The sequence below is a fragment of the Capra hircus genome, unplaced genomic scaffold (assembly GCF_001704415.2).
Source record: "Capra hircus breed San Clemente unplaced genomic scaffold, ASM170441v1, whole genome shotgun sequence".
Classification (NCBI taxonomy): domain Eukaryota; kingdom Metazoa; phylum Chordata; class Mammalia; order Artiodactyla; family Bovidae; genus Capra; species Capra hircus.
The window spans coordinates 113760-134455 of record NW_017190062.1 but is presented as its reverse complement, the minus strand read 5'-3'; the positions used below and the strand labels follow the sequence as shown (position 1 = coordinate 134455).

The 20696-nt window shown below is 45.8% G+C and overlaps 3 protein-coding genes across 8 annotated transcripts in view; 1 reads left to right on the top strand and 2 right to left on the bottom strand.

Annotated features, from left to right (window-relative positions):
- Positions 1 to 3400: 3400 nt before the first annotated feature.
- Positions 3401 to 15426, bottom strand: CMC4 (C-X9-C motif containing 4). 4 transcript variants are annotated; one of them, XM_018045039.1, is made up of 6 exons: positions 14928 to 15426; positions 8493 to 8663; positions 8349 to 8400; positions 8205 to 8245; positions 6831 to 6898; positions 3401 to 3765 (listed from the first exon to the last, which is right to left on the bottom strand). In XM_018045039.1, the coding sequence occupies exons 4-6, from the start codon at positions 8222 to 8224 to the stop codon at positions 3617 to 3619; spliced, it is 237 nt and encodes a 78-aa protein (XP_017900528.1). In that variant the 5' UTR covers positions 8225 to 8245; positions 8349 to 8400; positions 8493 to 8663; positions 14928 to 15426; the 3' UTR covers positions 3401 to 3616. The 4 variants fall into 4 exon arrangements, with proteins under 4 accessions (XP_017900528.1, XP_017900529.1, XP_013831808.1 ...); XM_018045040.1 differs by lacking the exons at positions 8205 to 8245; positions 8349 to 8400; positions 8493 to 8663; XM_013976354.2 differs by lacking the exons at positions 8205 to 8245; positions 8349 to 8400; positions 8493 to 8663; positions 14928 to 15426 and adding an exon at positions 7779 to 8191.
- Positions 3639 to 10869, bottom strand: MTCP1 (mature T-cell proliferation 1). The gene is made up of 6 exons (XM_018045038.1): positions 8773 to 10869; positions 8493 to 8663; positions 8349 to 8400; positions 8205 to 8245; positions 6831 to 6898; positions 3639 to 3765 (listed from the first exon to the last, which is right to left on the bottom strand). Exons 1-3 carry the CDS (start codon positions 8875 to 8877, stop codon positions 8353 to 8355), a joined length of 324 nt encoding a protein of 107 aa, XP_017900527.1. The 5' UTR covers positions 8878 to 10869; the 3' UTR covers positions 3639 to 3765; positions 6831 to 6898; positions 8205 to 8245; positions 8349 to 8352.
- A 285-nt stretch (positions 15427 to 15711) lies between the features above and the next one.
- The window catches only part of BRCC3 (BRCA1/BRCA2-containing complex subunit 3), a 75262-nt gene continuing 70277 nt past the window's right edge, over positions 15712 to 20696 (top strand). For 2 of the 3 annotated variants that reach the window (XM_018045034.1, XM_018045037.1), the window contains exons 1-3: positions 15712 to 15892; positions 16699 to 16715; positions 17433 to 17487. In XM_018045034.1, coding sequence (XP_017900523.1) covers positions 15770 to 15892; positions 16699 to 16715; positions 17433 to 17487 — 195 coding nt within the window. In that variant the 5' untranslated portion in view covers positions 15712 to 15769. The remainder of the gene's footprint in view (positions 15893 to 16698; positions 16716 to 17432; positions 17488 to 20696) is intronic. The other variant, XM_018045035.1, reaches the window with a different exon arrangement.

Genomic DNA, 20696 nt, shown 5'->3' with positions numbered 1-20696 from the left:
AAAAGCCTACAAATAACAGGGAATTCCCTGGCATCCCAGTGGTTAGGACTCCACACTTAAGGGAATGGGTTCAACCCCTGGTTGGGGAACTAAGATCCTGTAAGTCATACAGTGTGGCCAAAAAAAAAAAAAAAAAGTCACAAATAACAAATGCTGGAGAGCGTGTGTAGAAAAGGGAGCGAGAGCCCTCCTGTACTGTTGGTGGAATGAAAGTTGGTACAGCTGCTATGGAAAACAGTATGGCAGTTCCTCAAAAAACTAACAATAGAGCTACTATATGATCCAGCAACACTCTTGGGCATATATCCAAAAAATATGACAACTCTAATTTGAAAATATACATGTACCCCTATGTTCATAGCAGTGCTATTCATAATAGCCAAGACGTGGAAACAATCTAAACATCCACTGAATCGATAAAGATGTGATACTTACGCAGTGGACTACTACTCAGCAATAAAAAGAAATGGAATTTTGCCATTTGTAGCAACATGGATGAACCTAGAGATTATCATACTAAGTGAAGAAAGTCAGGAAAAGACAACCACCATATGATATCACTTATATGTAGAATCTACAATATGGCACAGAGGAACCTATCTGCAAAGCAAGAGACTCATGGACACACAGAACAGACCTGAGGTTGCCAAGGGTTGGGGATGAGACTGGGAGTTTGGGATTCGGTAGATGCAAAACTATTATATTTATGATGGATAAACAACAAGGTCCTAATGTATAGCACAGGGAACTATATTCAGTATCCTGTGATAAACCATAAAGGAAAAGAATATGAAAAAGAATGTATATATGTGTATATCTGAATCAGTTTGCTGTACCACAGAAATTAACACATTGTAAATCAACCATACTTCAATAAAAATTAAAGAAATAAGGAAAAACTGAGACTAGCCTTGAAAACTCCTTGAGCAGATAAAACCTGTTAGTCACACAAGCAAGGCTTAATTTAACTTTGGGAGACTAACCTGACCTAGGTCATTTCTTGATTATGCTTCTGAAAATCGTAAGACAAAGTTGAACTGTTTTTCAAGGCTGATATGAGGTAACCACTGACCAATTCCCTACCGTTTAGGAAAATTCTAATAACATAAGCAATCACTGTGAAGCAAAAACAGTCACTGCTCTCATGCTATGTAAACTACTTTATAACAGTACACCCCTGGGCCTCATTCCATGTTTTGGTTTAAGTGCTCTGTGTTTACAAACTGTCTTTTTGGTGTGTGTGCAATAAACATTCATTAATTACTATAGTGATAGTGAAGTCGCTCAGTCATGTCCGACTCTTTGCAACCCCATGGACTGTAGCCTGCCAGGCTCCTCTGTCCATAGGATTTTCCAGGCAATAGTCCTGGAGTGGATTGCCATTTCCTTCTCCAGGGGATCTTCCCAACCCAGGGATTGAACCCGGGTCTCCTGCATTATAGACAGACGCTTTATCCTCTGAGCCACCAGGGGTCATTAATTACTGCTTTGATGATTAATTGACTTTATTTTTCTGTGATTTTTTGGGTAAATTATTTATTCATTTATTTAAGTTGTGCTGGGTCTTCACTGTTGCGTGGGCTTTTCTCTAGCTGCGGCAAGCAGGGGCTACTCTCTAGCTGCAGTGCACGAGTTTCTCATTGTGTTGGCTTCTCTCATGGAACACAGGCTCTAGGGCACTCAGGCTTCAGCAGCTGTGGTACATGGACTTAGTTGCTCCTCAGCAAGTGGGATCTTCCTGAATCAGGGCTTGAATCTGCATCTCTTGCATTGGCAGGTGGATTCTTATCCACTTCGCCACCAGGGAAGTCTTTCTGTGATCTTTTAATAAGTCACAAAGATCACCATTGATTGTGACATGTCACAAATGATTAAATCATTGGTCATTGGTGATTGAACTTAGTCTTATTCAGCCTCTCACCCATCTTCCCTCCTCAGAGGTCAGGGTGGGGGTGGAAACTGAAAGTTCCAACCCTCTAACATTGCAGTTTGGTTCCCCTGGCAACCAGCCTCTATCTGAAAGTTATCTAGGGGATTTCAAAAGTATCCTCATTAACATAACCAAAGACACTTTGATTGCACTTGTTCTGTCGCTAAGTCCTGTCTGATTCTCTGTGACCCCATGAACTGCAGCACACCAAGATTCCCTGGTGTGTGTCTTCCAGAGTTTGCTGAAACTCATGTTCATTGAGTCGGTGATGGCATCCAACTATCTCATCCTCTGTTGCCCTCATCTCCTCCTGCCCTCAGTCTTTCCAATGAGTCAGCTCTTTGCATCAGATGGCCACAGTATTGGAGCTTCAGCATCAGTCCTTCCAATGCATATTCAGGGTTGATTTCCTTTAGGATGGACTGATTTGATCTCTTTGCAGTCCAAGGGACTCTCAGGAGTCTTCTCCAGCACCACAGTATGAAAGCATCAATTCTTCAGTGCTCAGCCTTCTCTATGGTCCAACTCTCATATCTGTACATGATTACTGGAAAAACCATAGCTTTGACTATACGCAGTTTTGTCGGCAAAGTGACATCCCTGCTTTTTGATACACTGTCTAGGTTTGTCATAGCTTTTCTTGCAAAGAGCAAGTGTCCTTTAATTTCATGGCCGCAGTACTGTCCTCAGTGACTTTGGAGCCCAAGAAAAGAAAATCTGTAACTGTTTCCACTTTTTCCCCATCTCTTTGCCATGAAATGTTGGGTCTGGATACCATGATTTTAGTTTTTTGAATGTTGAGTTTTAAGCCAGCCTTTTCATTCTCCTCTTTCACTCTCATCAAGAGGCTCCTTAGTTCCTCTTTGCTTTCCCTGATTGCACTTATCACTTAGGAAATTCTAAGAGTTTTAGGAGCACAGTGCCAGGAATGGAGATAAAGACCAAATATATATTTTGTTATAAAGAAAGAAGCTCTTTTGCCCTTTCCTATTTGCCCATTTCTGGTTCCCTTGTAACTTTAAAAGAACCTGATCATAGGAATGAGATCACCAGGCAATTTAAGCAAACTCCTGACTTATGTTCTCCTGAATGGACACCATGCCTCGCCTAACTTGTTGATTCTTTTCCTAGACAGAAGTAGGTAGGCCCCCGCCCCCAGTAGCCCCCATAAGTAATCCTGCCAGCAAGATAACATCTGAAGAGTCAGCTAGTCTGCACACAAATGAGAAGGATGCAGAAGCCAACCTCCTGCTTCAGTGATTCCCTGAGATACTTCCCCCTTTTCCCTTTAAAAACTGTCATGGCTGATCATAATCTTCAGAATTGGAGTGAGGACAAGAGTCCACCTCCTCGCCAGCTTGCCTGCTTTTCTACTGACACTTGACCCTCCATTATCACCTTTCAAACAAGCAGTCAAGTCTGCCTCTAGTAACAAGAAAGCAAAATATCACATATATCAAACCAAAAATGTTCACTGAAAAGATTTATTTTAGCAGCTCAAGTTTATCCCATTCTACACATTTGTTCAATATATTTATATTTGTTCTGCATAGATGGCATATTAACTTTTATAGTTGACTTTTTCATTGGATATTTGCTGCTACCTGGCCTGAAGAAAGAGTCAGGCGGATAAATAAAACCCGCATGGTGGAAACGTAGAGCAGTGTTTCGGTTCTCGGTAGAACTTTACTGTGGTGTGCACTTCAGTGTCTGCTTTTCTTCCTCTTCTTTCTCAAATCCTGAGCAGATGAGAGATCTTCCCTTGGGATATCGAGCACAACACTTACGCAGTTCTTCGATGACAGCCTGACACTTAGATTCCATGTAGTTGTTGGCTGAAAAACAGACAGGCAGACCCTAGTCATGATCTCATAGGACTCAGGCACAGGGACATTGAGACCTGAACTTCCCAGTCCTTTTCACCTTAATGTACCTACAGACATGGAAGAAAGAGGATGTAATCATATCCACTGAATTCTTTCTGATTTAGAGACCCATCGACAGCTTAATAAGGAAGAAAAGTATGCTTTACAAAGAGCTCAGAAGATATTTTCACATCTAATTTCCTTTTCTTTAAGGCTGATTACTTATGTGTCTTTTTCTAGGGCAGCAGTTTCTAACCTCCTCTTTTTTTTAGGGTAGAGTCACTAATCCCTTGCACATTAGTTTGCACTCAGTTTAAGGTGGCTGCTGGATGTTCCCAAACAACCTTTGCATTAGGGGTTGAGAAACTGCAGACTCAGCCTTTTTAACAGCTGAGCTAAGAATAAGTTTATTTGGGGGCTTCCCAGGTGGTACTAGTGGTAAAGAACCCACCAGCCAATGCGGGAGACATAAGAGATGCAGGTTCGATCCCTGGGTTGGGAAGATCCCCTGGGGAAGGGCATGGCAACCCACTCCAGTATTCTTGCCTGGAGAACCCCATGGACAGAGGATCCTGGTGGGCTATAGTCCATTGGGTCGCACAGAGTCAGACATGACTGAAGCAACTTCCCATGCATGAGCTAAGAATGGTTTTTATAGAAGGTTGTAAACACACACCCACGCTCACCCACACCCACAGCCACATACACCCACCCAAAGACCTCCTGACCTCCAAAGCCTAAAATGTTTCCTGTTAGGTCCTTTATATAAAATATTTGCATATCCCTGCCAAAGATAGACCCTAAGTCTAGGAGGACTTGATCTAAAGGTTCTAGGTAAGCTGTAGTTGATTTGAGTCCCCTACTACTAAAATGGGGTGCATGGGAGTTAGTCTGGGATAGGAAAGACAATTCTGATTAGCAAGAGTATGGTTGGGTGGCTAAGTCCAGGTTTGGACCCAGACCAAAGGAGTTCCAATCATCACTGTGCCCCTTTTAGTTCTGTGACCCTGGACAAGTTACAAAGCTTATATCCATCTCGGGTGAAAGGATTAAGTCAATGTTATTTAAAGCCCTTTCAATTGCAATTGTCATACACTATTTAATGGTCTCTATTTCAGTCCTTCCAGCTCTCACTGTAGCAAGCGGGTGTTGCTGCTGCTGCTAAGTTGCTTCAGTCATGTCCGACTCTGTGCGACCCCATAGATGGCAGCCCACCAAGCTCCCCCGTCCCTGGGATTCTCCAGGCAAGAACACTGGAGTGGGTCGCCATTCCCTTCTCCAATGCATGAAAGTGAAAAGTGAAAGTGAAGTCACTCAGTCGTGTCCGACTCCTAGAAACCCCATGGACTGCAGCCCACCAGGCTTCTCCATCCATGGGATTTTCCAGGCAAGAGTACTGGAGTGGGTGTAAGCAGCTTTAATTTGATGTGTGTTCTCCTTTAGCCATATGATGCTAATTCAAATCAGGAAAGAATCAGAATCACCTAAGAATTTATCTGGGAGAAGAAATTGTGAAGAGCATTCTTCGCGGGCAGGCGGTGGATGACCTGGGCCCGTGGTAGTGAAAGCATGGAGTTCTAACCACTGGACTGCCGGGGAATTCCCCTTCCTTTTACGTCAATTTGGAGAAAGGAAAGAAAAGGATGAATAATATGGCATTCTTATTTTCCATTAACATTTCAGATTAAAAGATTTAAAAAATATTGCTTGCATCATAAATGGAAAAGTCCAAGAATCAAAGTTAAAGGTCAATGGAAATACACAAACAAGGGTTTTCTTTGGTGGTGAGTCTTTGGGTGAATTCTGAACATTTTCTGTTCTTTCATTTTTATGTTTTCATGGGCATCCATGTCTATTACTTTAATAATGGGAAAAAAATGATCAAAAAAATCAGTTTTCAAATTCAGATAGCCTTGTAGCTTTCTGCTAGTAATCACTGGCTGATTTAAAAAACTAAAATCCTCTAGCATTTGGTCCAACAAAATGGACAAATCGTATCAAATATGCTTTAGCTGGTGGCTCAGAGGTTAAAGCATCTGCCTCCAATGCGGGAGACTGGGGTTCGATCACTGGGTCGGGAAGATCCCCTGGAGAAGTAAATGGCAATCCACTCCAGTATTCTTGCCTGGAGAATCCCATGGACAGAGAAGCCTAGTAGGTTACAGTCCACGGGGTCGCAAAGAGTCAGACACGACTGAGCGACTTCACCTCACCTTACCTCATGCTTTAGCTGAAATCAACTTTTGCCTTTAAGAGTTAGTTGCTGAATCCCAATTGTATTTTCACCCCACACCTTCTAACCTGATTGCTCTTAAAAAGTGAGTTGTCGGCCACCAAAGTGAGTTGGTAAAGTATGACCAACCCATTTAGAACTGCTGCTGCTGCAAAGTCGCTTCAGTCATGTCCGACTCTGTGCAACCCCATAGACAGCAGCCCATCAGGCTCCCCCATCCCTGGGATTCTCCAGGCAAGAACACTGGAGTGGGTTGCCATTTCCTTCTCCAATGCATGAAAGTGAAAACGAAAGTGAAGTCGCTCAGTCGTGTCCGACTCTGTGAGACCCCATGGACTGCAGCCTACCAGGCTCCTCCACCCATGGGATTTTCCAGGCAAGAGTACTGGAGTGGGTTGCCATTGCCTTCTCCACATTTAAAACTAGTCTTTTTTAAAAAGGACTTTGCTCATCTTAGTGATTCTCAACTCTGGCTGTGTATTAAAATCACCTGGTTAACTATTTCGATTGAGTCCTACCCAGACCCCAGTTGCAGAGAGTGTGATTTAATTGTTCTAGGCAAGTTTTTGAAGTTCTCCAGGTGATTCTAAATGTACAACCAGGATTTGTTAACCCTAAGCTTCGGTCACATTGCTTTATTTTCTGCCATCTTTGGTGATATAATGAGGAAAATCTTGAGGATAAATTACAGAAATATTATATTCTGAGTGGAGTTAGTATTGTCTGATGATAAAAAGAACACTTGGTCTCTTGTTAGTTCACAGATAAAGTGGAAACATAGAAAAAGCATTTAACGTACTACCTTGTAAACATTTCTGTATTTCACAGGCTTGTTTCTGGCACGGATCCTTCTGCGGCATATCCAGAAAACTAAAATAAGAAAAATGATTTTTATTTTGTTTTTTATACATAAAGACTTTAAAGCCCCTCTAGATGGAATTTTCTTCTGAGACAAGCAGTATGCTCTTACAATTGCTGGAAAACAATTACACTAAAATGTTCTCGTTCAGAGGATGAATATGCTGTATTTGTATAATATTCCATTTGGTTTGGAAGATTATAAATAGCTTGGGAAAAAAACCCTGAATACAACTCATTTTGACCACTGTTAACCAACATTGGGCTAGAGAAGCCAGAGCTGCAACCTGATGGCTCTATGACTTACAGAACCACCTTCAGAAATGACTTAACTCCTTGAGCCTTTTCCCTTATTATTGATGTGTAAAATAGGGATCATACCTACCTGAAAGCATTGATGGAAGGATTAAATGTCATAAAGGCAATAAACTGCATAGAAGGCAGTAAGGACTGAACACATGATAGCTATTATTCCTGAGATTTTTTATCAAGTAAAACCTTACTTTTAATGTACATAAAGTGCTATGAGTATTTTAACTCAGGAAATGTCTTTATCGGGTAGTGAATCAGCAATATTCGGTGCTATTACTTCCTGAGAAAGGTGCTAGGTAAGCAGTTAAAATTTTTCATGGAGTTCTTACAGAAACCAACTTCAAATATTTGAAACCAGAGAATAAACTTAAGTGCCCCTGATTCTGATCAACAATTTCTAATAATGTGAAGACACCATTTCAGAAAGGAAAAAGGCCCAGGAGCCTTGGTAGCTATTTCATGAATGCAAATAATCTCCTTTTTCTCTTTTTTTCCCCTCAGAGCCCCCTAAGTTCTCAGTAGATCTGAGTTAGGTCAGTACTGGGATGGGAAACACTGGCGCAAAATCTAGGATATTTACAGGATGGGAGAAGGAAAGGCAGGTGAATTGCTGCAGGGCAAATTAGCGACAAAGAGATGCTGATGCTGCTAGCAGTTGCTCTCTTCTCTCTAAATCAGTACCAAGTCCTTGGTGATCGGGGCATCTGTTCTGTAGCAGGTGCTGACTTTTGTGGGATTCATCAGATCCCAGGTCCAGCAGATGATGTCCATTAACAGGTCTATGGCAATTTCCAAAGGAGTCAATGGCAAGTTACGTATCCTAACTACATGCTTGTGTTGGCTTGCTTTCTACCTGCATAACCCTTCCTCTGCAGTTCCACTTTCCGTGTTCTTCATGGCCCTTTCTAAACTTCTGTGTTCTTGAGCAGTTTTTCACCCCACACCCCCCCACCCCAGGCCCACAGGTGGGTGCACTGCAGTGGTGAATGTCGTGATTGTCATTTACTGAACAGAACAGTGGAGCATCTCTTCCTAGAATCCCAGCACCTGGCGGGGGGGGGGTGGAAAAGAAAAGATCATTAACATCACCACAATCAGAGCGAAAAAGAAGCAGCAGGGTAGGGACGGGGGAGAGAGAGAAAATACGTACCCGGTTAATCATCAGGCAAAAGCTTAAGCAACAGTTCCTGTACGCCCCTGACCTGCCAGAAAAAGAAAAGTTTATAGAGTACTCTGTAATAAGAGGCCCAGGACAATGAAAAAAAAAAAAACCATGATTAAGCAACAGGCCTACCATTAAATGATGCTGGATTTGCCACAAGCGAGAGTTGTTGTCCATGTAGCGCTCCTCGGGGTAGAGTTGCCACATGAGAGGTAGCTGGGAGGTGAGAAGGTGGCTTGGCCTGGCTGCGTCACCTAAAGGAACCTGAACTTGCTGAACTCGGGCCCTTAGGAAGCTCGTCTCCTGGTGGAGAGAAGCGATCACACAGAAAACCAGAGACTTCAGGATGGTGCGACGGATGTACTTGAAAGCAAAAAATCGATCAAGAAATCCGCAAAGGAGAAACAATTACCTCTTCCAGGACGGCCACCCATGTGCGCTGGTACTCGTCGCGGTAGACACCCTCTTGGTGAACCCAGAGGCGATCGGGTGGGGCCCCCACATCCTGTCCTGCCATCCTGGGCTTTGGGGTCCAATGCTAGCCCTGCTTTTCTCCACCTAAGCCTGCAGCACCCGTGCACAGGACACAGGTGTGACTTTGGGCCTTGGATTGAACACACCCATGAGCCAGGGGACCTGGTACTAGCAACCACCAACTAGAAGCCAACCTCTTTGACGCCTACTTGCGCCATCTACACTGAACCCGGGGCATCTGAAGCTCGTGGCTGGTTTGGAACTCGGGGCGGAACCTTGGGTGAGGCTGCTGATGGCGAAGCACTCAAGAACTCGGGGAGGGAAGGGGTTCTGGGGGCATGTAGGAACAGTGCTACAGGAAGCCAGGGGTGGGGGGGTTGGTCTCGCAGTCTTTGCATTCCACAAACAGCATCGGGCAAAATGTAGTGAGCCATGGAGTATGCACAGCAGTGCACAGAAGGACACATTTATTGGGGCAGGAAAGCAGTAGAACAGACGCATGCATGCCATCCGTCCCCAAGTAAAAGCCCTTTCCAAGCAGTTTCCATCTTAAAAGGTAAGACTGTGCAGGTCAAATCATGTAATCATGTGTGTGGCTTTCTAAATGGCAATCAGAATTTTGTTTTAGAAGGCAAATGAGCTATTAAGCAGTTTTCTTAGAAAGCTTACTTATAGGGGCTAGGCATTTCCAAAAGGCAGTTTTCTTTTTAGGGAAAATACATAAGGTCATATCATGGAATGTTTCAGTTCCAAGAGACTCTGGGATCATGATGGTTAAGAGTTGAGAGACAGCAAACGAGAGTTACCCATCTCGTTTCATTTTAATGCTTCGGGGTGTCACAGGAGCCCATTTCCCCACAGACGGGTGGCTTTACATTCTGTTTTCCCAAGTTAGAAAAGCAGAAAAGCTCACCTGCTCTTTGAGAGGTGTAAGCGAAGCACACCTTTGGGGCCAAATCTTCCATAACACAAACTCAGCTCTACTGTAAGGATCCTCTGCCCACTTCTGGATCAGATTTCAAGGTCTCACAATAACTCGACCTGCACTTTGCAGGAATGAACCTTTGGGGGCCAGATTACAGCATCATGGGGTGGCTTCCCTGGATGTCTACATTGGGCAGGGTGCAGATATGCCATTGGGGGATCCACTACAAAAAAAACAGAGGCCTTCTATTCCCTCTGGGTGACCATTAGGTAGGAGAGGGACTGCAATATGGCTTGGGAGGTTGCTAAACCCTCAAAATGAGACTGTCAAGAGCAAACAAGAAGCCAGAACACAGGGTGAAGTCTGAGAGGAGAACTAACTGAGCTGAACCCAGCCTTTGCCAGAACAAGCTGAGTCTGATTTGTTGTTTTTCCTTAACATTGTTGGTTTACGTTCACTGAAAGGTAGGTGGAAATATGTTTCAGAGAGGGAGGAAATGGTTTGAGTGGCGTGAATGATTTAAGAGCATCACAGTTGCTTTGCCCATTGTACCCTGAGTGGGCCTGACTCTGAGCCTATCATATCTTTTGTCTTATAAGTAAGTGTTAGTTGCTCAGTCGTGCCTGACTCTTTGCGACCCCATGGATTGCAGCCCATCAGGCTCCTCTGTCCATGAGATTTTCCAGAGAATCTTCCCAACCCAGGGATTGAACCCAGGTCTCCTGCATTGCAGGCAGATTCTTTACCGACTGAGATACAAGGAAAGCCCTTTGTCTTATATGGCTCTCTTATTTTAAACTCATCAAAGGCAGAATGCCTTCTCCTTAACCAAATCCCGATTTCTCTCAGTGGCAACACAGCCTCTCCGGATCCTGCAGACTCAAAACTTATGACTTATCCTGGACTTCCTCCTCTTCTTCAGTGGGTACATCCCACCTGTCACCAATGCCAACCAGCGCCACTACCACTATTATTTGAGACCAACTTCACCCCGATACCAGACTCATTGTGTCTAGTGCTGTATCCATGTTCTCCCTGTCCAGTTCAGTTCAGTGGCTCAGTCGTGTCCGACTCTTTGTGACCCCATGGACGGCAGCACACCAGGCCTGCCTGTCCATCACCAACTCCCGGAGTTTACCCAAACTCATGTCCATTGAGTTGGTGATGCCATCCAACCATCTCATCCTCTGTTGTCCCCTTCTCCTCCTGCCCTCAATCTTTCCCAGCATCAGGATCTTTTCCAATGAGTCAGCTCTTCGCTTCAGGTGGCCAAAGTATTGGAGTTTCAGCTTCAACATAAGTCCTTCCAGTGAACACCCAGGACTGATCTCTGTTAGGATGGACTGGTTGGATCTCCTTGCAGTCTCCCTGTCCACTCACCTATAATATGCCTTCCCAGGCCTCTCTGCCTATCTCAGCGCTATGACCACAGAGGGTACATGTCTGCCTCCTTGATGAAAACATCTTGCCTCTGATGACTACTGAACATTTATGTCTAAAATTCACATTTTGGCCACTAATTATAAATCGCTTTGCATTTCGCTCTGCTTATTTCACAAGTCCTGTCCCCGCCCCACCCTGATACAGTATTATAAACACCTAGAGAGAAGGAATAACACAGTACCGGGGCACTGTGAGCCTCAAATACTAGTCAGTGTTCCTGGGAGTGGATGGACATGGTTTGCTGAGTAGACAGACAAAAGGCCATATAAACATGGGTAGAGCATGGTTCATTCTCTGGGTTGATTAGATAGCTGTTTGTTATTTTGTTCAAAGCCTTTTTTTTTTCCATTTCGCAGACACAACTATTCTGCCTCTCTTCCCTATCCCCCACCCCACAGCTTTGGAAAGGAGTGATCCAAGAAAAGAAAAACAGTAAACAGGAATGTCAAAAAGAGAGTCAAGTCAGAATTTTGATACAGAAGAAATCGGCGTGTTCCCCTGCCCCCCCTTAAAGTAGAAACCCAGTGTTGAGGGTTTTAAGGCCATCTCAACTTCACAGGTAGGTCCTGGCAACAACTAACAGATTGCCACACTGACATTTACATGTTTTGAAGGAAAAGCAAACATTTACTGGTTACCTTGACTTTGAAAGGAGATACTTCCAGCAGAATAGAGGGCCAACCAATTGGATGGGCTAAGTTAGGAAGAATCACTACCAAGAGGCCTGTGAACCTCTGCAAAATATTCTGAGAGGAAAGGCACCACATGTACTGCTGTGACCCACAGGACAACATGCTTGGCATCGGTGGGGTGAGCCTGGGGACAAGCCCCAGCACAGAGCCCTGGACTCCCACTCAGAGACATGTGACGGCCCAGTGGAAGGCAACTGCAGGGATCAAGGGACTGAGAAGCTGCCCTGTGAATGCAAATCAACAAGAACCTCAGCTGGGAAACACAAAGTCTCAGTGAGAGGGATTAAGAGCAAAGCCCCCAGAATCACCAGAGAAGCCAATGGCACCCCACTCCAGTACTCTTGCCTAGAAAATCCCATGGACGGAGGAGCCTGGTAGGCTGCAGTCCATGGGGTTGCAGAGTCAGACATGACTGAGCGACTTTCCTTTCATTTTCACTTTCATGCATTAGAGAACAAATGGCAACCCACTCCAGTGTTCTTGCCTGGAGAATCCCAGGGATGGGGGAGCCTGGTGGGCTGCCATCTATGGGGTCGCACAGAGTCGGACACAACTGAAGCAATTTAGTAGCCCCAGAATCACAGGTTGTATGAATGGAACACAGTCTCCCTAGAGGTGATCCTTGGAATGCTGGCCCCTAATTTTTTCTTGGTCAAGTAAGTTTGGGAATCTTAGGGAAGCATAAAGCACCTAAGGATAATAAAAGCTCTGGCAAGTTATGCAGTCACGAAACTTTAACATTTCCCCCAATTTATCTGACTAGAGAACATTCTTCTCTGTATGACACTTGTGCATAAACTTCAGGGCCCTGTGAACTAAGATGAATCTCTGAAAACCTCAAGATAAACTTAGGTACAAAGTGCAATACAATACATGGACCATAACCCTGTTCCATTCAACTCAAGGAATACTACCAGATACAAATTCAAGTGGACTCAAACAAGTGTTTACAGGGACTTCCCTGGCAGTCCAGTGGTTAAGAGTCTGTGCTCCCAATTCAGGGCTCACGGGTTCCATCCCTGGTTGGGGAACAAAGGTTCCTGCATGCCTCACGGTGTGGCCAAAAAAAAGTGTTTATATTCCTTTATTACCCATGAATGTAGGGCTTCCCTGGTGGCACTTGTGGTAAAGAATTCACCTGCCAATGCAGGAGATACAAGAGACATGGGTTCGATCCCTGGGTGGGGAAGATCTCCTGGAGGAGGAAATGGCAACCCACTCTGGAATTCTTGCCTTGAAAACTCCATGGGCTGAGGAGCCTGCCAGGGGCTCCATGGGGTCGCAAAGAGTCAGACATGACTGAACGACTGAGCATACCCATGAATACACTAAAAAAGATTGCCCCCATGGGGGTTACCTTGATGGTAACCTGAATATGACCAGGGACCACACTGGCCTAGATAGAATATTTCTTAGTAAGGTGGTTTGTAAACTAAATAGATGATAGATCACAAAGAAGGACTTCCTTAGGTATGTAAGTAAAACCATTATTTTTCATGTATAGAATGAATTATTGTGTCTTTTTAAAAATTTACAATTTGGTTTAACTTCCAGGTGTTTGAACAGCTTTCAAACATGAATCAGTCGAATACACTTATTTTATTTGAAGTGAATTAATAAACTCATCTAATTACAATGAGTGAAGTTATTAATATCAAGAATGCCAGCCCTGGAGTCAGCCTGGTCTGTATATGAATGCTGGTTTTGCAACTTACTAGCTCTGTGACCTTGGATAAGTTAAGCTCTCTACACTCCAGCTTTCTAAAATGTTAAATGATAAAAGAACATATTGATCATGATTGTCAGCACTTACTTAGCAGTTTCTACATGTCTTATATATATTGACCCTTGCCATCTTCACAATCACTCATTAGATACTACGATTACCTTCACTTAAAGATGACGGAAGTAAGGCACAGGGAAGTTAGCTAACTTGTATGAGGTAACACAGCTAGGAAGTTGCAGACGCCGGTTCCAACTGGGGCAGTTTACACATATGAGACAGAGATGCTTTGTAGTTTAGCACATAATAAACTTTGATATAAATATCGGTAGGTTTTTTTTTTCTACTCCAATTAAACTTTAGAGCTGTCTAATGTACCCATGAGCATTATAAAAGAGAATGTCAATGTTGAATGTGAGATTGAGGAACACCAACCATAGACAAAAGGAGTTTTTCTTCTCTTTTAGTGCTGCCTAAAAGTGGTTGTAAACGGAAGAAGTCCCATCAGAAAACAATAATAACAGCCATTCGTGCACCATCAGCGCAGGGCACACTAGCCGCGAAGAGCAATTGAAAAGAATATATGCTGTAAAATCGAAGCTTAAAAGCAAAATCGGATAGGTCGAATGTAATTGCACACTTGAAATGTCGCCCCTGCTTCACCATGAGCAAAATGAATAGTGGAAGGATCTGCAATATGATTCTTAAACTTTAGGTAAACAATAGAGGTTGCTGGCATATATGTTCCTGATAGTTCCACGGGACGTTGGCCCTATTTGTGGGGAGATTGGGGTTGGAACTGACTTGGGAGAAGAGCAAAGCATCAACACGTCCTCCAGCAGCACCCTGGGCGTGTTCCCTTTCCAGTACTGGCCTGTTCGCCTGGCTCCCACACTACACACGAAACCGGTCAAACCAACAGGCACTGACCGGCCGTAGCGGCAGCACAGCATAGATTGTCTTTGATTTAGACTCGTTCAAGAACCCGCGTGTAATTTCTAGCCTTGGCAGGTGGGAGATGCATACTTTCCCTTATGGCGTGTTTATCACACCTCCAAAGAAAATGACTTTTACGTATAATTTCACCGGGTCTGATATCACCGAGACAAGGCGAGCTGAGGAAACTCGTGAGTATCTGTGGCGATCTGAGACACATCTGACCTCGAATCGAAACTTGAAATCCCCTTTCCCTTTCCCTGTATCGAACACAGAGATACCTAAAAGCCTTCGGAGAAAGTAGCAGCCACCAAGCTTAGGAGTGATACTTTTCAGATACAGTGTAGCACTGTTTCTGCCAAGAGGTTACTCACATGAATATAGTGTTTCTTGGGCTAATTAATCCGCCTCAAGAGCAGCGAGGCTACAACTTCAGGTCACCCACCCCGGGCCACTCAAGCCGAGATCGGGACGTGAGCCCGGGGCGAGCCGAGGCGCATTCCGAGCCGAGGTCACCGAACCGAAGTTACCGGCCGGTTACCGGAAGTGGTCCAGTGAAAGAGTGGTCCCAAATTCAAGGCCCCTAACTTGGAAACAAAATAAAAGAAAACCTTAACTCGGGACCCAATTTCCAAAGAGCGTCCCCTGGGCGCGAGAAGGCCGGCGGGGGCAGCGATGCCGCTGGCGGGAGGTCCCCGGAGCGTGTAGGCCGCGCACGGCTCTTCTCGGCGGGAGGGCAAAATGGGCGCCGGCGAGCAGGAGGCGCTGGCCCGGTCGTCCGCCCGTTCCTCACACACCACGTCCGCCCGCGGCCCGACAGCGCCGCCTCCCTGCCGCCCCCGAGCCCGGCCCCACGTCCTGCCGGCGGCCGGCCACCGCCCTCCGCCCCAACGGCCACGCCTGCCTCAACCGGCGCGGGCGTTTCCCAGGTGCCGCTGGGCCGGCCCCGCCCCCGCGCCCCAAGCTCCGCCCCCGCGCGCCCGCCCGCCCCGCGCCCCAGGCCCGCCCCAAGCCCTGCCCCCACTCGCCCGCCCGCCCACCCACCCCGCACCCCAGGCCCCGCTCCCACGTCCCAAGCTCCGCCCCGCGCGCCCTCCCGCCCCGCCCCGCCCCGCGCTCCAGGCCCAGCCCTCCACTGAACCCGCCCGGCCCGGCTGAGCGGCGGGGTGGCCAGGGCCGAGCTGGCCGGAGGCGGACGTGAGCGGGCCGGGCCAAGATGGCGGTGCAGGTGGTGCAGGCGGTGCAAGCGGTCCATCTGGAGTCAGACGCCTTCCTTGTGTGCCTCAACCACGCTCTGAGCACGGAGAAGGAAGAGGTGATGGGGCTGTGCATTGGGGAGGTAAGTCAGCCGACCAGCCTAGCCAGGACCCTGCCGAGCGGTCCCCCCACGTCCCCGGGCGGCTGCTGGCCGCGCCCAGGGCTCTGGAGGCCACAGGCCCCCTCGGCTCATCCTTGGATAGGTCCTCCCCCTTGCCTCTGCTCGCTGAAAGCTTCTGGAGCCTTCCACTAGCCCCCAGCGGTCCCCATCCAGCCTTTGGGAGCGGCGGGGGCGGGGGAGGGAAGATTTGCATTTTCTCCTGGGTGTGCTCAGTCCTGGCCGACTCTTTGCGACCCGGTGTATTGTAGCCCGCCAGGCTCCTCCGTCCGTGGCATTCTCCAGGCAAGAATACTGGAGTGGCTTGCCATTTCCTCCTCCAGGGGATCTTCCCCACCCAGGGCTCGAACCTGGCTCTCCTGCATCTCCTACATTGGTAGGCGGGTTGTACTGTGTGGCTTTTCTTTAGATCTGGAGTTACCACCCCAGTGACCAAACCCGCGAGTCAGACCAGAAAGAATCTGTTATAATGAGATGTATTAGGAAGCATGCGTCCACGATTAGGGCCTTCACTGTTCCCTCTAGGAGTCATTTTGAGGGCATCAAACAACCTAAGACAGGTGAGGCTTTCCAAGACTCCCAAATTTCCGCTGTGTTAAATATTGCAGAGGGCGAAAGAGACCAAGCTTACTTGTTGATAATCCAAAGAGTTGTCCAGGCTTTCATGCTGATGTACAGGAACCTATCACCCGATTTTCATTTTATCTGCATCATGTACCTCTAATACAGTTAATGTGATCAATAATCTTTTCTGCTCTTTCCCACTCTAGTTAAATGATGACTTAAGGTAAGACTCTATTTGTTTATTCCTATCTTTTGATCTCTCTGTTACTGTTAACGCCAAATTATTACAGCTTTCCCAGTATTTTGGACTGGTTGTATTCTAACTTACCGTGATGACTCTGGAGCTCCCTCAATAACCCAGTTTCAATTCCACCCCACCTCTGAAAGTTGTTTTCCACCTGACTTTCTAGTTAGGAGGATTGGCAGTTGAGATATGGATGTGAAAAATATGGTTGCGGGAACCAAGATCCTAAGTGAAAGTTCTTTGGGGCAGATGGCTTGCATGGGAAGGGGCTGTGTCCCTCTATTAATCCATTTCTCTGTCTACATTGTCAGTGGCTTTCTGCCTCCCCCTGGTGGACCCTACAGTGATCTCCAAGATCTCCAGCAGCTTGAATGCTTTTGGCGGTGAAAGCTTTGGGTTACCTTTATTGAAATGTCAAAGCATAGCAGAATTTCTCCTCGGCAAACTCAAGTGCTTAATATCCAACATTATAGGACTTTAGCTTTGATCATGAAAACTATGTGCTTGCCACTTAAGCATGTGTCTCAGACTCCTCCTAACAGTCATGAGCACAGCTCTATTCTCAGTTTATTTCCCTCCTCTTCCACTGTCTTTACTGTTTCATTGCAAAAACTGCTAATCCTGTTACTTTGCTTTGAGACCTTTTTTTTTATATTCCCAAGCTCAGTTCCTTTTTTTCTAATTTATCCCCAAAAGGAATGACCCCAAATTTACATATACTGGAACTGAAATGCGCACAGTTGCTGAAAAGGTACGTGTGCTCTCATTTTGCATGATGCAAACTTGCACTCGGGGATGGATTTCTGTCTGTTTGATGGTCTCAGCCAGGGATGAACCTGCTTCCTGCAGACCTTCATTTGTGGCTGGCAGTGGGGGGTGGGTGGGTGTTCTCTCTAGTAAAGTCAGATGAAGAATCTCCTCACTAGGAATGGGACCTATTCTTCACAGGAAATTTTTCCTACTCCATCGAAATGAGTAACTGCCGTCAGCTCTCCTCCTCGCTGGCCTCTGCTGGGTTTGTGGCCCTTCTCCCATCTTCCTTGAGACTTTGGCTGGTTCGCATCCCTGTTATCTTTTTATCCCAAGTCCCAACAGTCACTCAGGCAACCCCTCTCTGCTTACAGGAAACCTGTCTGTACTTCTGCCCCACCTTTTCTGTTATTCTCCATTTTTTGTGGTCGAGTATCATGCTTCTCAACCTAATTGTGCTCTTCAGTTCAGTTCAGTTCAGTTCTCAGTCGTGTCCGACTCTTTGCGACCCCATGAACTGCAGCACGCCAGGCCTCCCTGTCCATCACCAACTCCCGGAGTTTACCCAAACTCATGTCCATTGAGTTGGTGATGCCATCCAACCGTCTCATCCTCTGTTGTCCCCTTCTCCTCCTGCCCTCAGTCTTTCCCAGCATCAGGGTCTTTTTCCAATGAGTCAGCTCTTCACATCAGGTGGCCAAAGTATTGGAGTTTCAGCTTTAGCATCAGTCCTTCCAGTGAACACCCAGGACTGATCTCCTTTAGCTCTAGGACCAGTTAATTTCCCCCCCAAGTGTGTTGCAGACCACCACTTCTGTAAAATACAATAAAAGTGAATTCTGTCCTCCCATGAAGCAGATGATGAAGGTGATAAAAGCTATCAGGCAACAACTCCATCTAATTATTATCTGCACGTACAGTCCTCTCCATGTTAAACCACTTTGCCTTGCTTCTTCCCATAATTAGGAAAGAAATCTACACCTGTCTAAAGCTGTAGCTTCTTCACAGACCTTGCTTCTCAAATAGCCTTTCTCTCTTTTGAGTCTTCAGCCTATTCCTGTGATCTGGCTTTTTTCCCTTAGAATACAGCTGTGCTTCAATTACTGTCTTTTTCAGAAAGGATGGAAAAATAACATCTCAATTCTGTCTGTTCCTGTAGTTAGCTGCTTTTGTGTCCTTCCTTTAATAGCTGTGTCCACCTATTCCTTCCTTCTCTCCCTCTCATCATTTATGGAGTTTTCCTCCTCTGCCTCAAATATGGTATTCTCCAAGTTTCTGCCTTTACCTCCTCTTCCCAGAATGTCTTCTTGGCCAACATGAACTTCCCTATGGCTTTACCTTCAGCAGACATTGAGGTTAGACAGATCTGTCTGCAAACACTTTCTCTGATACTTATGGTGTGACTTTGGGCATGTGACTTCACATCTGTGAGCTTTGCTTTCCTTATCTCTAAAACAGGGATAATAATAGCTGCCAGCTTCCTAGAATTGAGAGAGTTGGATCTACGTAATAATGTGTGTAAAACATCGTCTGCAGAATGGGTATTCCAGTAGTACCAACCTCCCTGGGTTATGGGGAGGGTTCAATTAAGTTAATCCATGAAAAGCACTTTTCCAAATGCCTGACACGTGGTGGGTAGCCAGTAAATGTTGGCCATTCTGACTGGTTGCTAATGCTTGGTAGATGCTAGTTAGTATAAATTACCCCATGCTCCAGAACTTCATAGTCCACTGCCTTCTGGACATCCATGTTTAGTGTTCAAAACTTTCCTCTTCCCCAAACCCTCTCCTCCAACATTCCTCCTACCATAGTTCCCATACCTAGCCGCATCTTGGAATTACGCAATAGTCGCTACAGAATCCCAATTCCGACTCGGTTTTTGGTGAGACCTGTGTTGCGGCTGTCTGCAAAGCTCCCCAGGTGATTCTCACGTGCAGCCACGTTTGGGAACCACAGCGTCTCCACGGTCTCCTTGCTGGGAGTCTGTCCTCCCTGTAGGCTTTTCTTGTGACTGCTTAGGATGTGATCTTTTGAGAACAGCACTCTGCTACAAGTCTGCTGAAAAGGCAGTGGGTTTTCTATTTTTTTTTTTTTTTTAGGATGAAGGCTTCTTAGTGAATCAGTCAGGATCTTTCCTGACCTCATATCTGTTTCTCTCCCTACGTGTCTCTAGGTGGGTTCAAGTTCTAACCATGGCAAGTGATGTCAGTTTCCAGATGATGCTGTGCTGTTTCACTTCTTCTGTCTGCTGGGTATTATGTCTGGACTGCTTGCTTATCCTTCTCTGTTTGGCTGACTCCCTTTCCCTTGTGGTTCAGTGCAGATGCCTTAAAGGAACCTTCCCTGATTGTAGCATATCGATTAGGGTATATCAGGGATGTTGTCTTCGAGTTGTTGCCCTGCCTGTCTCTCTTCCTGGATGTGACTATTGTATCCTGTTTATCTTTGTATACTTTAGCCCTCATGCAGTGCCTCACATGTCGTACAGACTTGATAAACACATTTTGTTTGAATTAGCATACCTCCCCTGCAGTAGGAAATTAGGGTTACCTGCCCAGGATCCCTGGAGTGCCATGCAGGGGTGCAGACTTGCTGGAAAGGGCCAGATAGTAAATATGTTAAGCGCTGAGGGCCATACAGTTTCTGCTGTAGTTCCTCAGCTCTGCCAGTGTGGTGCAGAAGCAGCTACTGGAAGATAAATGAATGAACATGGCCAGATTTGGCCCGAGGGAGACCAGGCCAGCCATAGTTTGCTGACCTTTGATCTGTACGAAGGCAGAAGCGCAGAAGGAACTGGAAAAGGGTAGGGGCTGATCTAGTCCAGCTGGAATATCTTCTTTCCTGTGTGACTATGACCATAACAGTCTGTTCCTCAATCCCTTCAGCTCCTTGTGACTTTCGGAGACGTCTGTCAGTCCTCTGTGACCTCTGTGCTTATTTTGTTTTCTTTTTGAGACCTGGGCTGGTCTCACCACCCTATGCTAAACTTCTTTTTTTCGTTCCTCTTAGGCACTAAACCTTTCTCTTAGTAGAGAAAGAGAGAAAATTCACCCTGGGCAGCAACTCCTGTTAAAATAGTTTAATGATGTAATTTGATTTTTTCAGAGTCCATTTCCTCATCTTGAATTCTCTGTCAGTTTGTACCATGCACATTTGATATGAAACTTCATGAGTTGAGCAACCTTGTCTGTCTAGTTTTGTTGGCATGGA

Coding starts and splice junctions, on each gene's coding strand:
- MTCP1 (XM_018045038.1), bottom strand. CDS start 8,877: ATGGCAGGACAGGATGTGGGGGCCCCACCCGATCGCCTCTGGGTTCAC. Junction 8,664..8,772: donor GGGTGGCCGTCCTGGAAGAG/GTAATTGTTTCT, acceptor TCTCTCCACCAG/GAGACGAGCTTCCTAAGGGC. Junction 8,401..8,492: donor AAATCCAGCATCATTTAATG/GTAGGCCTGTTG, acceptor TTTTTCTGGCAG/GTCAGGGGCGTACAGGAACT.
- CMC4 (XM_005700532.2), bottom strand. CDS start 7,902: ATGCCCCGATCACCAAGGACTTG. Junction 6,899..7,879: donor CCCCGATCACCAAGGACTTG/GTACTGATTTAG, acceptor TTCTTATTTTAG/TTTTCTGGATATGCCGCAGA. Junction 3,766..6,830: donor AATACAGAAATGTTTACAAG/GTAGTACGTTAA, acceptor TCTGTTTTTCAG/CCAACAACTACATGGAATCT.